The following is a 20,458-nucleotide window of genomic DNA, read 5'->3' as shown; positions in this document are numbered from 1 at the left end:
AATATATATAAATATGTAAGATTGTAGCCGAGGGCTAATTTCCATCTTTAATCCCTTGTGTAGGTTGAAGATAAACGATGACACATACGAGAGACACACACACTTAGCACAGAATCAACTTTTTAACTTCTTTATGTGAAAAAGTATTGAATCCTGAATACAGTGGTCAGCTGTTCCTGTGTGCTTGAATCTTACAAAGGCTGCAAGCACTCAGATCTGCAACAGCAAGAAAAACTGCACACACCCTCGAGGGGTAGATGGAAGAGAGTGTTTTTGGAGGTGTACACATACACAGTGTACAATCAGTTTCAACTTCTCATAACACTCTTTGACACACACATCCGGCGGCCACAATCTGTATGTAGGTTCTGTGTTGTAATGTGTGAGATGTAACCCACATCTTGAAGCCAGTAATCCATTGGTGTATATAAAGAAACTGGGAGGAAAAAAATGATCATATTATTGGACACAAACCTTTAAAAGGCAGGCTTGAACATTCATTCAGGCGAACAACTATTCACGGTCACGCTCATAGCTTGGGGGCAATTTAAAGTGTCCAACCATTCTACCCTGCATGTTTTATGGATGTGGGAGGAAACTGAGTATTTGGAGAAACCCATGCAAGCCCGGGGAGAACATGCAAACTCAACACAGTGAGGACTGACCTGGGAAGGAACTCTAGAGCCCAGAACTGTGAGGCTGATGCGCTAACCACTGGGACACTGGTCGCCCAGGCTTGAACAGGAAGATGGTATTTGAATTAACTGGTGACTTTTAATCCAATTACTGACTAAGCAGGAAACCTGCTTTAACTTTTCAAGCATATCATCTCACATTTTTGGTTAAATAAGGAGCTTTATATTAAGGTGCTGCAGGAAAATATACAGTAATCCCTCGAATATCGCAGATAAAGTAGGATCACACTTATTATTACTCAGAGCTGCCAACTACTCTGGAATTTCAGGAGTTTACCCAGAAATGCAAGGCAAACTCTGGGACTCCGGACAACCTCCCTAAACTCTGGAAATCCCTAAAAGTTGTCACTTAAATTTTTTGGATAAATTTATGTCGTAAAAGTATCAAATTTCCCATTTAAATGCCTCGAAATTCACACCACCGCTACGGCTATCGCCATCTTCAACTGCACTGTAAACTGGAAGAATTCGGTAACACGAGAGCATTTTGAATCATCCGAGTTACAAGTTCTGACAGATGATTCGTCTTGTGTGACTTCAGCGCATATTTATTTTGCGTGAATCGCATTCACTCCGGAGAAACTCCGGAAATGGGACAAGGTCACTCCTGAAATGGGGTGAACGGAGGTTGGCAGCTCTGATTACTGCATACATGTTTTCGCGCCTATACAAAAATACAAGTAAAAATATAGGCATATAAAAAGACAAATGTATTAATATCTAAATATAATCTATAAATTAAAAAATATGAATACTTTAGGTACTGTACTCAGTGAAAATAGTTCATCTGTGCAATGATTTAAAAAATAAAAATAAACTAAACAGACAAAAACAGGTTATTGTGAGGTTTAGTCCAAGTCCTCTTCGTCAGATTCGAGAGGCATTGGATCATCGAAGGAATCTTTAGGAGGCGACTAAGGGCACAGGAGGAGCTACTTTTTGCGAGAGGTTTTCGGCACACAAGGAACATGGCAATCACAGTTTCTTTTCTTGTACGAATATGCTTTTGTACGATGACATGACACTGTCAAGACGATTGCTAAATTCATGTTGTCAGCAATCTCCTGAAGAATGTAGTAATCTGCGTGCCATATTGAAGATCTGCTGCAGATGTCTCGTCATGCCAGCTTCACGGCCATTTTTTATTCATAGTGGTTACAACTCGCTTCGTGTCCTTGGAAAAGGATACAGTGGTACCTCGAGATACGAGCTTAATTCATTCCGGGACTAAGCTCGTATGTCGATTTTCTCGTAACTCAAACGAACGTTGCCTATTGAAATGAACTAAAAACATTAATTCGTTTCAACCCTCTGAAAAAACACCAAAAACAGGATATTGGATTGGAAAAAATGTTTTACTTGTTCTAATTCGCCATCTATTAACAAAGTAACACATAACTAGTGGTTCAATATTACTAAAATGTGTTTAATAGTATTAAAATTATACGGATTTCGAAGGGTGGGAGAGATAGAGACAGACAGAGAGGGGGGGGCTTTTTGCACGGCAATGCTAGCGTAACATAACATAAACAAAGTTAAATGAACTTGGATTACGATCCAGACACTCAAAAATAAGTTTAATCGAACCTAACACTAAACTTAATTCTAATTTTGTTTGACATTTTGATACCTTCTCCCGGGTTGGCTCTTTTTGCCCCGCCTCCACACTGACTTTCCGTCAATATCGAGGGTTGTTTGAGTTTGTATTCCCTTCAAAATATTCCCAAAATGATGCACACAAATGTCCTCACAATAGGATAACGCACGACTACTTACCAACGAGAAGTAGTATATACGCCATTCACACTGACTAACGGGGGAAAAAACACTGAAAAAATGCAACGCTCCGCCCAGTGCTCGCAGAGACATTACAAAGAGAGAGTTGCGACCAGAGACATTACACGAGGGAGTTGCGGGGAGAGAGACAGTGCCCTTTATGTTCTTAAGAGCAGCATCTCGCATCCGCTGTCTGCTCGTATATCAAAATTTGTCTCGTATCTCAAGATAAATATTTGCCCAAAATTTTACTTGTATCTCGAATTGCTCGTATGTCGGGTCACTCGTATGTCGAGCTACCACTGTACTGTGGCCGTCTTCCAAATGTTCGCTTCTTTTTTCTTGGTAAAACGCATGGTAGATTCATTTATGCCGCAATGGCATGTTACGACTTTAGCACATGTAGCAACGTCACTTTTTCGGTCACTGTCTCGTTTTTTTCCAATATTAAAAAAAACGCGATGTGCTGAAGCCCCGAATGTTGAAGCCAGTGGTGAAAGATCATAGTATTAGAAGTCGCAATTCACGGAGGGGGGGCAGTTCTCGTTCGTCATATCTTATGTGATCCATGAAAATAAATCATGTGCATTGATTTGTTTCTTGCTCAAACCAAAGTTTTAAAATGTGTCTCTTGAAAAAGTTAAAATATTTGTAACCTGTTAATTCTTTCTTATTCCATAACCATTCATAGCATATTATTGTTAAAAAAACACAGAAAAACAATCCCCCATAAGAATTAGAAATACAGGCCAATTACCGGGTTTTGAGTCATTACGGACGGGGCAATATGAAGGCCCTTTGTCTCACTGACTTTCGGTGGACAGTAAAGGGAGAAAAATATGTTTGCTTTGCAAGTTCTCTTTAGCTATGCACAATTCCAAACTACCATTTCCTCATTCACATTCTAGCTAGAGTTTTTCTTGAACTTCAAATTTCACGGGGTAAACTTTTTTAAATTTAAGCTCTGTTACTTCCATAATGGAACACAGATACACTTTTCGCTTTTTATCTAATATGTTGTTTGCTAGGGTTGTTGGAGTCTCTGCACATACTATTTTCAAGGACATGTAACCAACAATTTAATACATAGAACCGTTTGTTGGAGAATCCTTAATTAATTTTCTATGCCTCCTCTCTAGGGTCACGGGCATACTGGTGCCTATTTCAGTTAACTTCTACTGGCAATAGAAAATTATCTTGAAATATTTTTTGTCAACAATAATGACAAAAAAATGATAAAAATTAGAAAATTTTAAACTGCAATTATACCACCCAACCCCCACAGAGAACGGGGGCGCTGTTGCGACATGAACGGTAGTTCCAAACCAACACTCAGGAGAAGAGGATGACAAGGAAATTTTTGATATTTGTTGTATGCTATTTATGTCTAAAATGTCTTCCTGTATCTGCATTCTCACCCTCTTGCTACTCTGACAATGAAATTTCCTGAATATGGGATGAATAAAGTTATCCTATCCAATCCAAATGTGTTTTTAGCTTGGTGCCAAAATGAGCGATTATGAAATCCAGGACAACACTTCCACTAAAAGAAATGTCCTTAACCCACTGTCCTCATTTGAGCACAGCCTGTAATATTTTTCTACCTTGATATCAAGGTGTTTCCCAATTCATGTACATTTTCTGAAAATGTTGCAAAAATCTAAAACTGGTTATCTTGCGTTAAAATGGGTTAAGTTCATTTAATTATTTTATTTGTTTTGTAAATGGCCACAATTTACAATGTTTCTTTGTCTGAGGCTGAAAGTAGTCTGCTTGCCAATGGGGATTATGTCTTCAGTTGATTATTTTATGTCATAATGCACAGCAACTTTTGGTTTGAAGGCAAATTTATAAAAATAAAGACGCTTGTCAAAATTTCTGCAGGTTTTATTCTTTACTTTTCATAGTGTAAGGGGGGGGGGGGTTCTTATCTTTATTGCACGACAGAACAACAAATATACTTTTTTAAAATCATCAAATTTCATTTTCTCTTTTCTAATAAAGTATGGTAACATAGTTATTTTCATATTTGAATAAGGAGCATAATTTATTTACTTATCCACAGAAGTTTGAAGCTTCAAATTTGAAACAAAGATCTGATTTTTTTATCGCAATAACAATTTTTGTCATCGCCTAGCTCTAATGTACTGGTATGATTTGATCCGCTTCATTACGGAAGGGAAGAAATTTGAAAACCTTTTGCTGTCTAAACTTAAAAAATTGGGGTTCATGAAATGTGTTTACTATCATAACTAATTAAGAGGAAAATGAATTGGAACCTTCTGTGATGCATCTTTAAAAATAGGGGAATTATGTTTTAATGAGTAAATATCATATTTGTCTTTTTTTTTACTTTTTAGAAAGACAGCAACAAATGCAGTTTTATCATACGTGTTGCGCTATACCATGTTAATGCACTCTGACAACGCATTTCAATAGTTGAATGATTACCAGGGCAAAATGGTGACATCCAGAATGGTCTTGTCTCAAATTTTATAATCAGTGGCCTCATTTGCATAAAAAAATCTTGATGTCATAGAATTGCATCACATCAATCAAAATTAAAAGCCTTTATTGTCATTATACAACGGCTGCGTATAATTAAATTGGTGGTGCTACTCCACAAAGTGCGTGTCCCAGTAAAAACATAAGTAATTTAAAAAGTCACGTCCGGGCAATGTAATTCTAAAATATTGCACAATCTAAGATATTGCACACCCCGAAGTTATTGCACAGAAGGGATTTTGTGTCATGCTAGTGCAAGTTCAGAGCCCTGATGGCTCTGGGGGAAAAAACTGTCCCTGAGTGTATTTGTCCGTATTTTGTGAGACCTGTAGCGTCTGCCAGAGGTCATCAGCTGGGACAGGTTGTGACCAGGGTGGAAGGGGTCCCTAGCAATGTTCCCGGCTCTGCTGAGGTAGCAAGGTTTGGCAATGTCATCCAGTGAGGGCAGAGAGCAGCCAATGATCTTCTGGACGGTATTGATCACTCTCTGCATGACTTTTCTGTCTGCTGCCGTGCTTCCAGCGTACCACACTGTAATGCAGTATGCCAGGATGCTCTCCACAGTGGCTCTATAGAAGGTTACCAGAAGCCTAGTGTCCAAGTTGTTCCTCCTGAGCACCCTCAGGAAATGGAGTCGCTTCTGGGCCTTCTTCACCACTGCCGTGGTGTTGGTAGACCAGGAGAGCTTATCCGTGACGTGGACCCCCAGGAATTTGAAGGACTGGACCCTGTCTACGCATACTCCATTTATGAGGAGTGGGGCCAGATCTGTACTGCGTTTGCGAAAGTCCAGGATTATTTCTTTAGTTTTCGTGGTGTTTAGTGTGAGATTGTTCACCAAACACCACGAAGACAGTTTGTTGACCTCATCTCTAGGCAGACTCACCCCCCAACCGAGATGAGTTCGACCACAGTGGCGTCATCGGCAAATTTGATGATGGAGTTAGAGTGGTGGTTCTTATGATTGTACAGTCATTTGTATACAGGGAGTATAGTACACAACATTGAGGGCAGCCAGTGCTCAGTGTAATGGAGAAAGAGAGGTGGGGACAACGTCTAACAGTTTGTGGATGGTTGATTAAGAAATTCTTAATCCAGCAGCAGATGGAAGAGCTTTGGGAGCTCTCGGGAGCCTTAGGGATCCTAGATTTAATAAAGCCTCAAAGTTCATTGTCTTTTGCATGTTTTTTGTTTTTCTCTTTGTTAATGTAATTTGTCTTTCGTTCGATTCCCTTCACACATGCTTTTGTCTTGGAAAAAATGTAATTCAAATATTTATAGTATGAATCATATTACCATGTCGGCAACTCTTTTCAGAGCGGGTCTTTGAAGATCATGAAAACTTGGTTGAGAACCTGCTGAACTGGACCAGAGACAGCCAAAACCGACTTATGTTCACGGAACGCATTGAGAAGTATGCGCTGTTCAAGAACCCACAGGTATTAATATTTATAATTGACTCCCCCTACACAAACAATTCAAAACATCTATTTTTTAATCCACTTTTGTTACCCTGATTGTTTTGTATGATGCAGAATTATTTATTGGGGCGGAAGGAAACGTGTGAAATGGCAGAACGAAACAAAGAGGCTCTCTTAGAGGTTAGTGAATGGGGCATGCAGCATTGCAGCTGCAACCCTAAATCCTTGTATATGAAGACCTCCCCACCGACTTGTGTTAACTTGTTTGGGAAAGACTGATGAAAAAATAAAAATAAAGACAGTTGTTATCACCTCTCACTAACATTTTCCATTTTGTGTCTGTTTTCAGGAGTGTTTTGGTGGCAACTCAGTGTCTGTCCCAGAGATGGAGGGTGTACTCTGGCTGAAGGAGGATGGAAAAAAGTCCTGGAAGAAACGCTATTTCCTATTGAGAGCTTCTGGTATCTACTATGTCCCTAAAGGCAAAGCCAAGGTGTGTATGTGGACAAACAGTGCCGTGAAAAAGTATTTGCCCCTTCCAGATTTCTGTGTTTTTTGCATATTTATCCCACACAAAGGTTTTAGATCATCAGACCAATATTAGTATGATACAGAGACAACCCAAGGAAATAGAAAATGCAGTTTCTAAATGATGTTTTTATTCACGAAGGCAGAAAAAATTACAAACTTGTCTGGCCCTCTGTGAAGAAGTAATTGTCCTCTGAACCTGGGTTGTGCCACCTTTGGAGCAATAACTGAAATCTGTATGCATGTGTGCATAAGTTAAAGTGAAAAAACAATGATTTCTCATAAAAAATATGGCTATAATTTGTGTTTGTGCATGTTTTTGTACAGTCGTCTAGAGACCTTGCATGTTTTCTCCAATTGGACCATGTTAATGTCTTCCATGGCCAAGATTTCAAGAGCAAGTACAAAGCTCCTACTGACTTCTGCATGGTGCTCAAGGTATGCTGCATTTAATCACAAGAAAGGTGACATTTTGAGTCTCAATCTACAATTTGGAATATATAAACATTCTGAATTGTAATTAGATTTTTTTAAATTTTACAATTATATAATTGTTTTGAAAATAGAAAATAATTTCCTTCTCAACTTATTAAAGGTGAAAAAAAGTGGCAAACATGAACAAGAAACTTATTTCCATCAATTCATGTCTTAAAATTTTTGTGAGCAGCCCGCTGGCTTGAGTGGTTAGCACATCTGGGTTAAAATCCAGGTCGGTCCACCTGTGTGGAGTTTGCATGCTCTCCTGTGTGGGTTTTCTCCAGGTACTCCGGTTTCCTCCCACATTCCAAAGACATGATAGGCTGATTGGACACTCTAAATTGCGCCTAGGTATGGCTGTGAGTGTGAATAGTTGTCCGTCTGCAGGTGCCTTGCGATGGGCTGGCCACCGATACAGGGTCTCCCCGGCCTCTGGCCCAAAGTCGGCTGGGATAGGATCCAGCACCCCCCACCCCCGTGAACCTAGCGAGGATAAAGCGGTTAAAAAAATAAATGAAAGAGCAAACATTTTTGTGTTTAGATATTTTGAGATATCGACAACAGGTATTGTTTGCCATTTTTCTCTTGCTAATAATTTCCTACTAGTGTTATTTTTGCTTACAAAAATTAATTTGTTCTGAAGTGGTTTCGTAACTTAGATTTAAACACTAATATTAAAAAAAAGCATTTTGTTTTAACCCTTTCTAAGATTTCCAACACTACCCCAAAATCCTTTAAGTACAGTATACACATTTTATATGAAATATGTGCAAGCCATTAAAATTACGTTCTCTGTGGTGGTCGGGTAGTGTATTTGCAGTTTAAAATTATCAAATTTTTATCGAAACTATGTTGTTATTGTCGACAAAAAATATTTCATGATAATTATTGTTATCGTTTTATCGCCCCTCCTACTTGTTCTTCGTATTAATACATTAATAATTTTCTTATCACTTTCTTTCATTGTCTGTTTCTCACATCTTGCATACAAAAGTGGGACACTTTGCTCATTATTAAAATTTAGTTGGTATCTTTTTGGAACAAATTACAGAATTTTCACATAAAGTACTGCTCTACTTAGTAAAAATTCAAGTTACGAAAAAAGTTCTGGAACCAATTCATTTTGTAAGTAGAGGTAGAGGTTTTGTATCTCACCTTTGTTTCCTCAATTTTTATTTCTAGCAAAAATCTTTATCCCCATTCTGCATATTATTTAGTATTTTATATGTATAGTGGCATATTTCATGTTCAGTGGAAATGTGGCAGCATGTCAATTGGAGTTAATAAACATCTTATTTACTGTATTTTTTGTGTTTCTGTAGCACCCTCAAATCCAGAAGAAGTCTCAGTACATTAAATATATTTGCTGTGATGATGTCAGAACACTTCAGCAATGGATCAACAGCATCCGTATCGCTAAGGTAAGAAAGGAGGGAAATGTGTTACAATCTTTGAATGGTGAAAATAAACTACAATGGCATCAGATCTTGAATCTCTGTCCTTTTGTTCTTTCAGTATGGAAAGCAGCTTTACATCAACTTTCAGGAGGCCATGAGAAGAACAGAAGCCGCCTATGAATGGTCCTCAATATCTTCTTCCTCCATTAGGTCAGCCTCTTCTTCCTCCAGCCTTCCAGGTGATTTTGCATAGGTTTAGTATCAGTTTCAAATTGGACAAGAGGACAAATGGATATACTCTAATTCAAGGGCGCGCAAAATGTTGATGATCTACCAATTGATCGGCAAGATACTATTGGTAGATCGCATGACACTAAGATTTGATCAAGTCTGTTTGTTTACTTTAGGCCTTAAGAATGTCGTTTGTACCACGACATCGCTATCCGCAATACTCTCATCGCAGGACATGCAATACATGTATTTTATTTACTTATACAGTGGTACCTCTACTTACAAATTGTCTCTAGTTAAGAAATATTCAGATTACAAAAGGCCTCAACGAATGGGATAATTTTGTCTCGGGATACAGCAGAAATTCCACGTTACCAAACACAAAATCTGAAAAATTCAAACAACCTCTTGTAGTATTCTGTATTTATTTGGAAATTTTTGTGAGTTGCTTTCCCATTGACTTACTCCCAACTCTCCACTGGCCTCATTGGCCGACTTACTCCCAACTCTCCACTGGCCTCATTGGCCGAAGGAGACGCATTTAGTACATGATGCCCAAGGTTAGCTCACTGTAGGCTGACACCAGAGCCAGCCTGATAATGAGAGGGGGCACTGGTGGAGTATCAGCCCGACCATCCGACCAAAAGCCCCTTTCACGTCTTCTGGTTCTGTGGCGGAGCCGTTCCAGCCGGCACTGAGTTCCTTTTTCGTTTGAGTTTGATTTATTTAATAAGGGACAGAACATATTAATGAACAAATATATTTTCATGTTAATGAACATATATATGTAAATATGTAGGATTGTAGCCAAGGGCTAATTTCCATCTTTAGTCCCTTGTGTAGGTTGAAGATAAACAATGACATATACTAGACTAGGGGTGGGCAAACTATTCCACAAAGGGCCCAGTGGGTGCAGGTTTTCGTTCCAACCCATAAAGAGGACACCTTTTCACCAATCTGGTGTCCTACAAGTGCAATCAGTGGATTGTAGTCAGGTGCTTGTTTTCTACAGAAATCTGATTGGTTAAACTGTCTGCTATAGCGGTTGGAACAAAAACCTGCACCCACAGCGGCCCTTGAGGACCAGTTTGCCCATCCCTGTACTAGACACACAAACACATGTAGCACAGTTTTAAACAGCATTGTGATCGCAATTTTGTTCGTCTAATAGCCAGGCTTTAAGATGATTGGTGAAGAGGTTCAGAGACGGGAGTTCACGTACAGACGCTCCCCTACTTACGAACGAGTTAGGTTCCGAGCGATTGTTCATAAGTTGAATTTGTTTGTAAGTTGATTCAGCGCTATATTTTGTATTATAATTTATGTTTAAGGCCTATATAAGTATATTGAAGGTTTATATAAGTGCATTTGTATGTTTAAGGCTTATATAAGTAACATGCATTGGTTTGTACTGAAAAAAACATTTAATAAAATGGAGAGAATATGTACAGTACTGTATAGAGAGAGAGAGATTTATGTATTAGAAACTGGCCGAAAGAAGCGATCTAACGACGATTGCACAGTTTTCTTCTTTTTTTCATCATAAATGATGCGGTAGCACTGTATGGCATCATTCAATTGATTTGCAAACTTTGTGCAACGTTCAATATTTGGGTCCTGCTGCTCGATCTTTCTGTTTATAAATGGTACTGACGGTCGAACGATTCAAGTTGTATACGTATGTGCAACGCTCACCACTCTCACGCGCATCAAACTTCGTTATTATTGCCACTCGTTTCAAATGAAATGGCTTGCCTCTTCCTTGCAACTCCCTCAATAGAAGCATTTCGCTTTTTACCAACCATATTCAATAATGGATGCACGAGACATTTAATGATACAAATGAAAAAGGTTCTTTGCCCACTGTAGATACGTTCACGCACTTCCGCATTGCAACGAAGAAGGTAGATGCTGGGTGAGCTGAGCCCTCACACGCCAGGCGTATTAGCGGCGGAAAGAAGCACTACTCGGAAAAAAATACAAAATTGGACTTACGAACATTTTCCGACTTAAACGCAATTTGCAGAAATGTTCGTATGTACCGTTGTTCGTAAGTTGAATGTTCGTAAGTAGGGGAGCGTCTGTATGTCAATTGGTATTGAGTTCCAGGTATGTGCGGCACGGACAGAGACAGTGCTTTGGCTGAAAGCCTCTTTTTGAAGGGAACTACACAGTCACCTCTAGAGCCAGCCGTTGTTGTTGTGTTGGACTTTTTTTGTACAAAATCTTTCAGTGGAGGAGAAGCTTTGTATTAGAAGATTTTGTAAACTAAGGTGACATCTGCATATTTTACAGTATTGTTCCAGTTCAGGTGTTTGTGTTTTTTTAATATCTGACAGTGGTGGTGCTTTTTTGGCTTTCTGTCCAGTACTTTCAAAGCTTGCTTATAAATGGTTCCAACTGGTTTTAGTGTTGTTTTGCAGGCCGAGGACCAACGTGTAGGCAGTAAGTCATGTGTGATATGATCATTGTGTCAATATATAATTTTTCTGACTCCGGTGTTTTAGTTTCTAATGAACCAAAAATTGGACCAATTCAATTTTATTTTATTTTGCGTACTTTTTTATCTGTCATTAAAGACACGTTGAGAGTCAAGAGTGATTCCTAGGTATTTCATTTCTTGGACTACTTTGATTGTTTTTCCTTGGCTCTTTTTGAGAAGTACACACAGAGTATAGGTAAAATCTTGAGCCCGAACCCAACCCGGGCCTAAAATGTCAATCATTACTTCGGGTTCGGATAGGGTCGGGCTACGGCTTCTCTCTCGCTGAAAAAAAAAAGTAGACTAAAACGATGTGTGGTCTCGCTGACTTTAAAAAAAAAAAGTTTATAAAAACCTATACTGTAACAATGTGTGAATTCTAAACTAAGGAATACTTGTTATCAAATAAATAAATTGTAATTTTGGATAAAACACAGAAGGCGCTGTAATGTAATTGCATTTGGAGGGGGAGCCGCAGAGACAGCGCATGCTCTGCGTACGTCACATGAACGGCGCAAGAAGTTAAGGATAAACTAAAGACAGGAGAACTGAAAAGAGAAACATGCACTGGTACCGGTAAAAGTGAGTTTTGGAAAAGCTTAAAATTGATTGTTGAATATGCTATAGAAACTTGTGTTGGCTTCGCTGATTGTAGTCAATGTGGCGCTTTGCTCTCATACGAGAGCAAAAACACTGGCACCTCAACGTTGCGCAGGCATTTAAACAGTGGCAATTGTCAAACATCCATATATAAAAGGTGTAAATGTTTATACAGTCTTGTTTATCTTAGATTTTGTTACAAAAGACAGGCTTTATTCTGTTATCATGAATCACCACTCCTCCCGACTCGGGTCGGGAGTCCCAGGACCACACAAATAAAATATGAAATTACAGGTTTGCTTCGGGCTCGGGCCTGCAAATTAAGTTAATTGCTTGGGCCGGGCCGAAAATTAATACCCTCGGGCCGGATTTTTTCGGCCCGATTAATACAGACATTCCTAGATATTTTGGAATTTTTCAAGCCAGTTATTCACGCTCGTCATTGCATCTATGACTTCCTATGCAGCATGTTTAGCTACCCCTAATGCTCTTCTCCTGGTCAGAATTAAACCACGCTTCGACTGCTGTATGACGGAATGAGGTTTTTATTTCCTCTAAGCATCAAACAATGACAACACCGTGAAAAACTGAAATGACAAATATTACAGAACAAAATTGTTATTTAGAACAAAAGAATTACAACAAAGGAATCGCTTATAAACAAATAGACAACAACTACAATTTTCTTACCGTGTGCGCTTTCTGACTTGAATTAGGAGCTGCTATGCCTTAACCAAGTTGTTGCACGCCTCTTTCAAATGTTACAAGTCTGAACAAAGCACGTCCTTCCCAACAGCCCTCTGTGTTGGTCACATGTCCTGACGGCATGACCACTCATGTCCTGACGGCATGACCACTCTTTCATGTCCTGACGGCATGACCACTCTTTCATGTCCTGACGGCATGACCACTCTTTCATGTCCTGACGGCATGACCACTCTTTCATGTCCTGACGGCATGATCACTCTTTCATGTCCTGACGGCATGACCACTCTCATGTCCTGACGGCATGACCACTCTTTCATGTCCTGACGGCACGACCACTCATTCATGTCCTGACGGCACGACCACTCTTTCATGTCCTGACGGCACGACCACTCTTTCATGTCCTGACGGCACGACCACTCTTTCAAGACCTGACGGCACGACCACTCTTTCAAGTCCTGACGGCACGACCACTCTTTCATGTCCTGACGGCACGACCACTCTTTCATCTCCTGACGGCACGACCACTCTTTCATGTCCTGACGGCACGACCACTCTTTCATGTCCTGACGGCACGACCACTCTTTCATGTCCTGATGGCACGACCACTCATGTCCTGACGGCACGACCACTCATGTCCTGACGGCACGACCACTCTTTCATGTCCTGACGGCACGACCACTCTTTCATGTCCTGACGGCACGACCACTCTTTCATGTCCTGACGGCACGACCACTCTTTCATGTCCTGACGGCATGACCACTCTTTCATGTCCTGACGGCATGACCACTCTTTCATGTCCTGACATCATTTCTAAGCTCAAAATTGCATTACACGGTTTACATTGTGACCGGACGTTTCGTCGCCGGACAGTCCGTCGACCGGACACTTCGTCGCCGGACAGTCCGTCGACCGGACACTCCGTCGCCGGACAGTCCGTCGACCGGACACTCCGTCGACCGGACACTTCGTCTCCGGACAGTTCGTCGCCAGACAGTTCGCCTAACGTTAACCACTAAACTTAACCACTATTAAAGAGGACAAAGGAAATTCACATATTCTTTATATTCTTTATTAAAGAAAATAAAACTGCAAAAACTCGCTCGACAACACAAACACATTAACATTTGGGCGTGTGCATACTAAATGGGCTCGTCTCTAAACACTACGCACGAAACGGGGTTCCTACGTTGAGCGTTCCATTTTTAAAATAAAAGGAAATAAATAAAATTATTTTATTAAAAAGAAGACAAAGGAAATTCACATTCTTCGTCTTGTTTTTTTTGCTTGGTATTCCCATAGGTATCGTGTATACAGACTAGATTTCCGATGCGCGTTGTGAGGCAACGGAGCTAGACGTCGTCGCTTGTCGCCGGACTCGCGAACGTTTTTAAAATAAAAGGCAATAAATAAAATTATTTTATTAATTTTTTTATTAAAAAGACAAAGGAAATTCACATATCCTTCGTCGTCTTCTTTTTTTTTGCTTGGTATTCCCATAGGTATCGTGTATACAGACTAGATTTCCGATGCGCGTTGTGAGGCAACTGAGCTAGCCAGTTAATAGTAATTTAGTGGAGTCACTCAGTGCCCCCCGAGGAACCGAATTTCCTTTGTCTTCTTTTTAATAAATTTTTTAATACAATAATTTTATTTATTGCCTTTTATTTTTAAAATGGAGCGCTCAATGTTTCGTGTATTTACAGACGAGCCCATTTAGTACGCACACGCCCAAATGAGTTTTCGCTGTTTTATGTTCTTTAATAAAGAATATGTGAATTTCCGTTGTCTTTAATAGTGGTTAAGGTTAGGTGAACTGTCTGGCAACAAAGTGTCCGACGACAAATTGTCCGGTCGACGAAGTGTCCGGTCGACGAACTGTCCGGCGACCAAGCGTCCGTTCGACGAATTGTCCGGGGAAGAAGTGTCCGTCGACGAAGTGTCCGTCGACGAAATGTCCGGGTACCGGTTTACATAATGAAATATATAGAAAGAAAAGCAACAAAATACACAACTCAAAACATTGTATGTACACAATCCACAAAATGGAACATCTAAATTGGCACAGCCCCTCGGGACAGCTACAGCATGTTTTTTGTCTTTCGCATGGAATAGTGTAGAACGGCATCATCGGCATACATTTGGCAGGTGACAGTTGAAGGACAATAGCTGGGCAGATGATTTATGTAAAGATTGAAGAGCAGTCCAAGACTGTTATTCCACGAAGATTTTGTGTTTTGCATCCTGACACACTATGATCTTACAGATAAGTATGATTCAATCCAATTTGGTGAGAAATTAAGACAGTTTAGTCATCAGTATCTGGTGATTGATGGCTTCAAATGCCTTTTTGAGATCAGAAGCAAACCACCCTTTCGGTAGAATGATGTTTTCTAAAGCCTTATTGCAGCCTGTTAAGGGTATGGACTGCTGTTAATGTGATCCACAAGTTGCTCCGCTACAATTTTTTCCAAGACTTTTGAGATGGCTGGAAGGATCCTTACAGGTCTGTAGTTGTTGGTTAATGCAGGTTTCCATGATTTGAGGGCCGGTGTGATAACTGAGCACTTCCAGGGATCAGGGAAGAGACTCATTTATGGATTTGTTTACAATAGTGGTTAATAGAGCTATCAGTTATTCTTTGTGCTATTTCAGAAATGTTACATCCATATTAAATTGTTGCATTGCATTTTTGCTTTGCAGCTTTTGAGAGCAGATAGTGCTTTCAACTTGTTACTGCGAAACTATGTTAAGATTTAGAATGGGTTCATTTATGTTTAGTGGTTGTGGTGGGTGATATTCTATTTGAGGGATGCTAGGTGTCAGTTCTTTAATGGAGTCTATAAAATAATAATTTAAAGTTGTAGCTATGTCCGTTGGATCACAGATTGTTTTCTCCTTCAATTTTAATTCTTTTATTTGTGCTACTTCCTGCCAGTTTTTTAAAATATTTTTCCAGATATCTTTAGTGTTCCCTTTCACGGTGCTAATTGTGTTTATGAAGAAATTCGATTTTCCAGTTCGAATTTATTTTATTATTTTGTTTCTTAGACAATTAAATGTCTCTGTATTAATCCTTTTTGTTTTAAGTGATATTTTGAGAGCATGGTCTTGTTTTTTCATTAATGCCTGTATGTCTTCATTTAACCATGGGAGGTGATTCTTTGTTGATGGTTTTGTTTGAATTTTTCTTGTGAATGTAGACACTGTGTCCTGGATAATGGTCACGGAAGTATTGCAGGTGTCATGAGTATGGTTATGCTAGAGATAATCATCCGAATTGATATTGTTTAACGCCTGTGTCAGATTTGGGATCTCCCTTTTTATGTAGTCTCATTTGCTCCATTTTTTTAGCACATGAGTATCTATATATTTTTATCGAAAGTGCTGTTTCTTTGAGTATTGAGTGTTTTTCAGCACATGGAAGTCAAATGCCTTGCCACTTGCCTGGGATGTTTTGAATGGATTTACCGTAATGCTTGGAATACGCGGGGAGGCTATTTTTAGGGTGAATGTCCACTGGGTTGATAGCAATAAGTAGCGTGTCGGCAAGAAATAAAACCAGTCACTCAAGCTGTCAGGGTCAAGTATAAAAAGCTTTTGTTGAGAATTACATCCAATAGGTCAATATTTTTTTCAAGTCTTCTGCAATTCTTCCTAGCCTGCTGTCAATCAACTTCTGAACCAAATCTTGCCTGCTTGTCGTCCATTCTTGCATAATCGATGCTTGGAGTTTATCAGAAATTTGGGTTTTTTATTGTCCACCCACCTCCTTGAGGATTGACCGCAAGATCTCAATGGGATTAAGATCCAGACACTTTCCTGGCCAAGGGCCCAAAATCTTAATGTTTTGTTCCCTACGCCGTTTTGTTATTACTTTTGCTCTATGGCCAGGTGCCCCATCATGGTGGGAAAGGCATTCTTCATCACCAAATTGCCCCTGAATGGTTGGGAGAAGTTGCTCTCTGAGGACGTTCTGGTACCATTCTTTGTTCATCGCTGTGTTTTTAGGCAAGATTGTGAGAGAGCCCACTCCCTTGACCGAAAAGTAATCCTACACATGAATGATTGGATTGGATAACTTTATTCAGCCCGTATTCGGGAAATCTCATTGTGACAGTAGCAGGAAAAGGCATAGGTATAAGTTAGACAGTACAGTCGCAAAGGCCGCAGAACAACAAAGCAAAAGCAAAAAGTACAAAGCAAATCAAAGTACCGTATTTTCACGCCTATTTGGCGCATCGTATTTTACGCCGCAGTGTCAGTAACGAGTGCTATTTCTGTATTTTAGACACACAAAGCACGCACCATTTCATTAGACGCATATATTACATATATATGGATGAACATCGAAACGCAAGAGCGCTGGCTACCGGAAGCAGCCTATTTCCGGGTTCCGGTGCGCAGTGACTGCTGGGAAACATACTGGCGACCACACTAATTTGGTGCTGGCCATCATTTCGGCTTTATTTACAAAATAAATCCTGCCGCTAAATGTTGGCGTCAACAGAGCATTCAAAGTTAGACTGTGAACTATGTATATATTATATATAATAACTCAGAGCTTGCCGTCATTCCCGGAGGCTTAAGAACTACAACCGCGGGACCCAGCGTTTTGGAAGACTCATTTGGGCATATGTTTAATTCGGACACAGAAAATGAGGACTTTGATGGATTTGTGGGTGATGATGACGTGAGTACGTTGTAAAATGTCTAAATAAAGTACAACCGAACTCAGTTTTGCTTCCGTTGCCTTTTTAAAGCGTGTTTTTAGCGTGTGGGTGTTGCGCGCAAGAACTCTATATCCGAGCAGTCACTGCGCAGTACTTTATCTACGGGAAAATAGTAGAGTCGGGCTGCTTGGCGTAGTTAGTTATATATATATATATATATATATATATATATATATATATATATATATATATATATATATATATATATATATATATATATATATATACATAGTTCACAGTCTAGCTTTGAATGCTCTGTTGACGCCAACATTTAGTGGCAGGATTTCTTTTGTAAATACAGCCGAAATGACGGCCAGCACCAAATTAGTGTGGTTGCCATCATACTAACTGTATTGAAGAACTGGGTGTATTAAGAACTCTGTATCCCAGCAGTCGCTGCGCAGTACTTTATCTACGGGAAAATAGTAGAGTCGGGGGCTGGTTTCCGTAGTTGTCCTATTGACTGATTTATTTTATTTTATCGTGATAACAATTTTAGTATTGGTCCATATATAAAGCGCACTGGATTATATGGCGCCCTGTCTATTTTGGAGAAATTTTTTGACTTTTATGCGCGCCTTATAGGCGTGAAAATACGGTAAATGGAAACAAAAACTGGAACCACACACAGGACCAAGTGTGTGGAGTACAACGCGCTTTAATGCCACGCAAATTTGGAAGGATTATGTCAAGAAGACGTGAACCAATTCATTTTCTGATGGCTATTACTCGACATTTTTTTCAGTCTCGTCGCCACCCAAATTGGTTTGCTGAACGTCTATCTCTTTTTTTAATACTGAATAAGAGACAATAACATCATCAATATTGCCATGGATCATCTTCAGATGTTGTTTTTCAGGAAACATTTATCATTTAGCATTGAGCTACTGTGCCGTCTAAAGTGGAAGATCGTCTAGTGTAAGTTTTATTACACAACAACCACTGCAGAATCAGGTGCGTGGATTTTTTTTAGTTTGGCGTTTTCAGGAATCGCCTCAGAGTTTCAGAAAAAATGGACAAATCTTTAAAAATAGGATATTTGAAAGAAAGTCTACAGAACCTCATGAAAATCGCGGCGCTCAACTTCGCCCACAACACGAACATTGACAACTGAGTTAAAAGCAGAATAAAAGAGAATATGCAGAGTCACTCTTCCAAACTTATCCGCACAGTTCCTTAGTAGTCTGGAGCTGAAGACAACAATAGCAGAGTAGGGCACCTCGACTCCGTTGCTGGTACGCGCCGACAGCTCTTCCATCTTATCCCACGATGGAATGGTTGGTCAGAAGCGTTGCCTCTTCTCCCGGCACTTTTGTCCAGCTCCGAATCCCCAGCGGCACCAAGGTGTTGCTCCTTCCGCTGCGTATTGTAACAGCTAGTCCCATGTGTGTGACAGCGTAGGCATGGCTGAATGGTTCCAAAAAAGAAGTAGCCGAAAGAAGCCAGGCTAACAGAACAAGGAAAGTTGTAAAAACATTAAAGTATAAAGTACAAAGTAAAGTAAAAAGGAATTTATTAAGAAATATTAAAATGTAATTAAAAAAAGAGAAGGGCTGTAAAACACGAAAAACATAAGTGTACAGAGCTACTCCCACTGGCTCCCGCGTGAACTGCGCCATCTTGGAAATTGTCTCAGGATGCTTAATTGCTGTAATGAGACAAGGCTGATGGTAGTGCTCCAAGCATTGATTATGCAAGAATGGACGGCCATCAGTCAGGACTTAGTTCAAAAGTTGATCAACAGCATGCCAGGGAGAATTGCATAGGTCTTGGAAAAAGGGTCAACACTGGAAATATTGACCTATTGCATGTAATCTATAATCCATATAAAAGTGTGGTTTATGGGTGTGTGTGTGTGTATGTTAATTCTCTCGCTACGTTTGCCCAAACCGTGCAACGTATAGAGTTAATTTTTTTATGGTGGCCAGAAACGGCTGTCGGATCCTAATAGGCAAACGATTGAATGAATGATTGAATTTCTTCACCTTCTGTAAGTGTGTAAACTCAACTTTTATTTGTTAAAGCTGAAAACAGAGTAGATGTATAAATCATAGTTTTTACGTGTTGTGCCCTAAACGAACTGCGTGGCTGATTGGTCATAATGTCGGACGCCTTTCCAAACGTCATTTTCGGAAGAATTTCCGCCAGTGAGTTTTTAGGTGCTCCCCGAAACACTTTTTTTTCTGACGGGAGTTATAAAACATCCACCCATCCATAAATCACGCTTTATCTATTCTATAATCCTTATAAAGCATGATATATGGATGGATGTGTGCGCGCACCTGGAAACCACATTGGAGTGCTTCTTCTTAGTCATTTCCCCTTGAAGTTAGTTGCATGAACTACGCAACAGCACCGCTATTGAGTTTTTATTTTCGTCCTATTTTCACTTTGGGTTACACTGTTTTACCAAAAATAACACCCAAACATTGCTTAAATAGGTATAATTCGGCAGCCTTTCTTTTTTAATTGAATATAATGCTTTTATTGTCATTATACAAGTACAATGAGATTTATTTATTTTCCTAAAAGGCATACTCCTGCTTTTGAATATATAATACATTCCTTTTTTGCATACTTTACATACGTTTTCACTGTCACTTTTCATCATCATCTCATTTTCTGAACCGCTTTTATCCTCATTAGGGTCGTGGGGGGAGCTGGGGGAGCTGGAGCCTATCCCAGCTGACTCCGGGCCAGAGGCGGGGGACACCCTGAATCGGTGGCCAGCCGATCGCAGGGCACATGGACCATGTACCATGCACACTCACACCCATACGTAGGGGCAATTTAGTGTCCAATCAGCCTACCATGCATGTTTTTTAGAATGTGGGAGGAAACCGGAGTACCCGGAGGAAACCCACGCAAGAACATGCAAACTCCACACAGATGGACATGACCTCGATTT

The 20,458-nt window shown here is 39.9% G+C and overlaps 1 protein-coding gene across 2 annotated transcripts in view; it reads left to right on the top strand.

Moving 5' to 3' along the window:
- raph1a (Ras association (RalGDS/AF-6) and pleckstrin homology domains 1a) overlaps window positions 1-20,458 on the top strand; it is a 131,804-nt gene that overhangs the window by 99,577 nt on the left and 11,769 nt on the right. For both annotated transcript variants that reach the window (XM_077617265.1, XM_077617264.1), the window contains 6 exons: window positions 6,294-6,415; window positions 6,512-6,577; window positions 6,747-6,890; window positions 7,253-7,363; window positions 8,725-8,823; window positions 8,918-9,038. In XM_077617265.1, the coding sequence (XP_077473391.1) occupies window positions 6,294-6,415; window positions 6,512-6,577; window positions 6,747-6,890; window positions 7,253-7,363; window positions 8,725-8,823; window positions 8,918-9,038 (663 nt within the window). The remainder of the gene's footprint in view (window positions 1-6,293; window positions 6,416-6,511; window positions 6,578-6,746; window positions 6,891-7,252; window positions 7,364-8,724; window positions 8,824-8,917; window positions 9,039-20,458) is intronic.

The sequence above is a fragment of the Stigmatopora argus genome, chromosome 13 (genome assembly GCF_051989625.1).
Source record: "Stigmatopora argus isolate UIUO_Sarg chromosome 13, RoL_Sarg_1.0, whole genome shotgun sequence".
In the NCBI taxonomy this organism is placed as follows: domain Eukaryota; kingdom Metazoa; phylum Chordata; class Actinopteri; order Syngnathiformes; family Syngnathidae; genus Stigmatopora; species Stigmatopora argus.
Note: the sequence above shows the minus strand (reverse complement) of the source record. Positions and strands in the feature narration are given on the sequence as shown.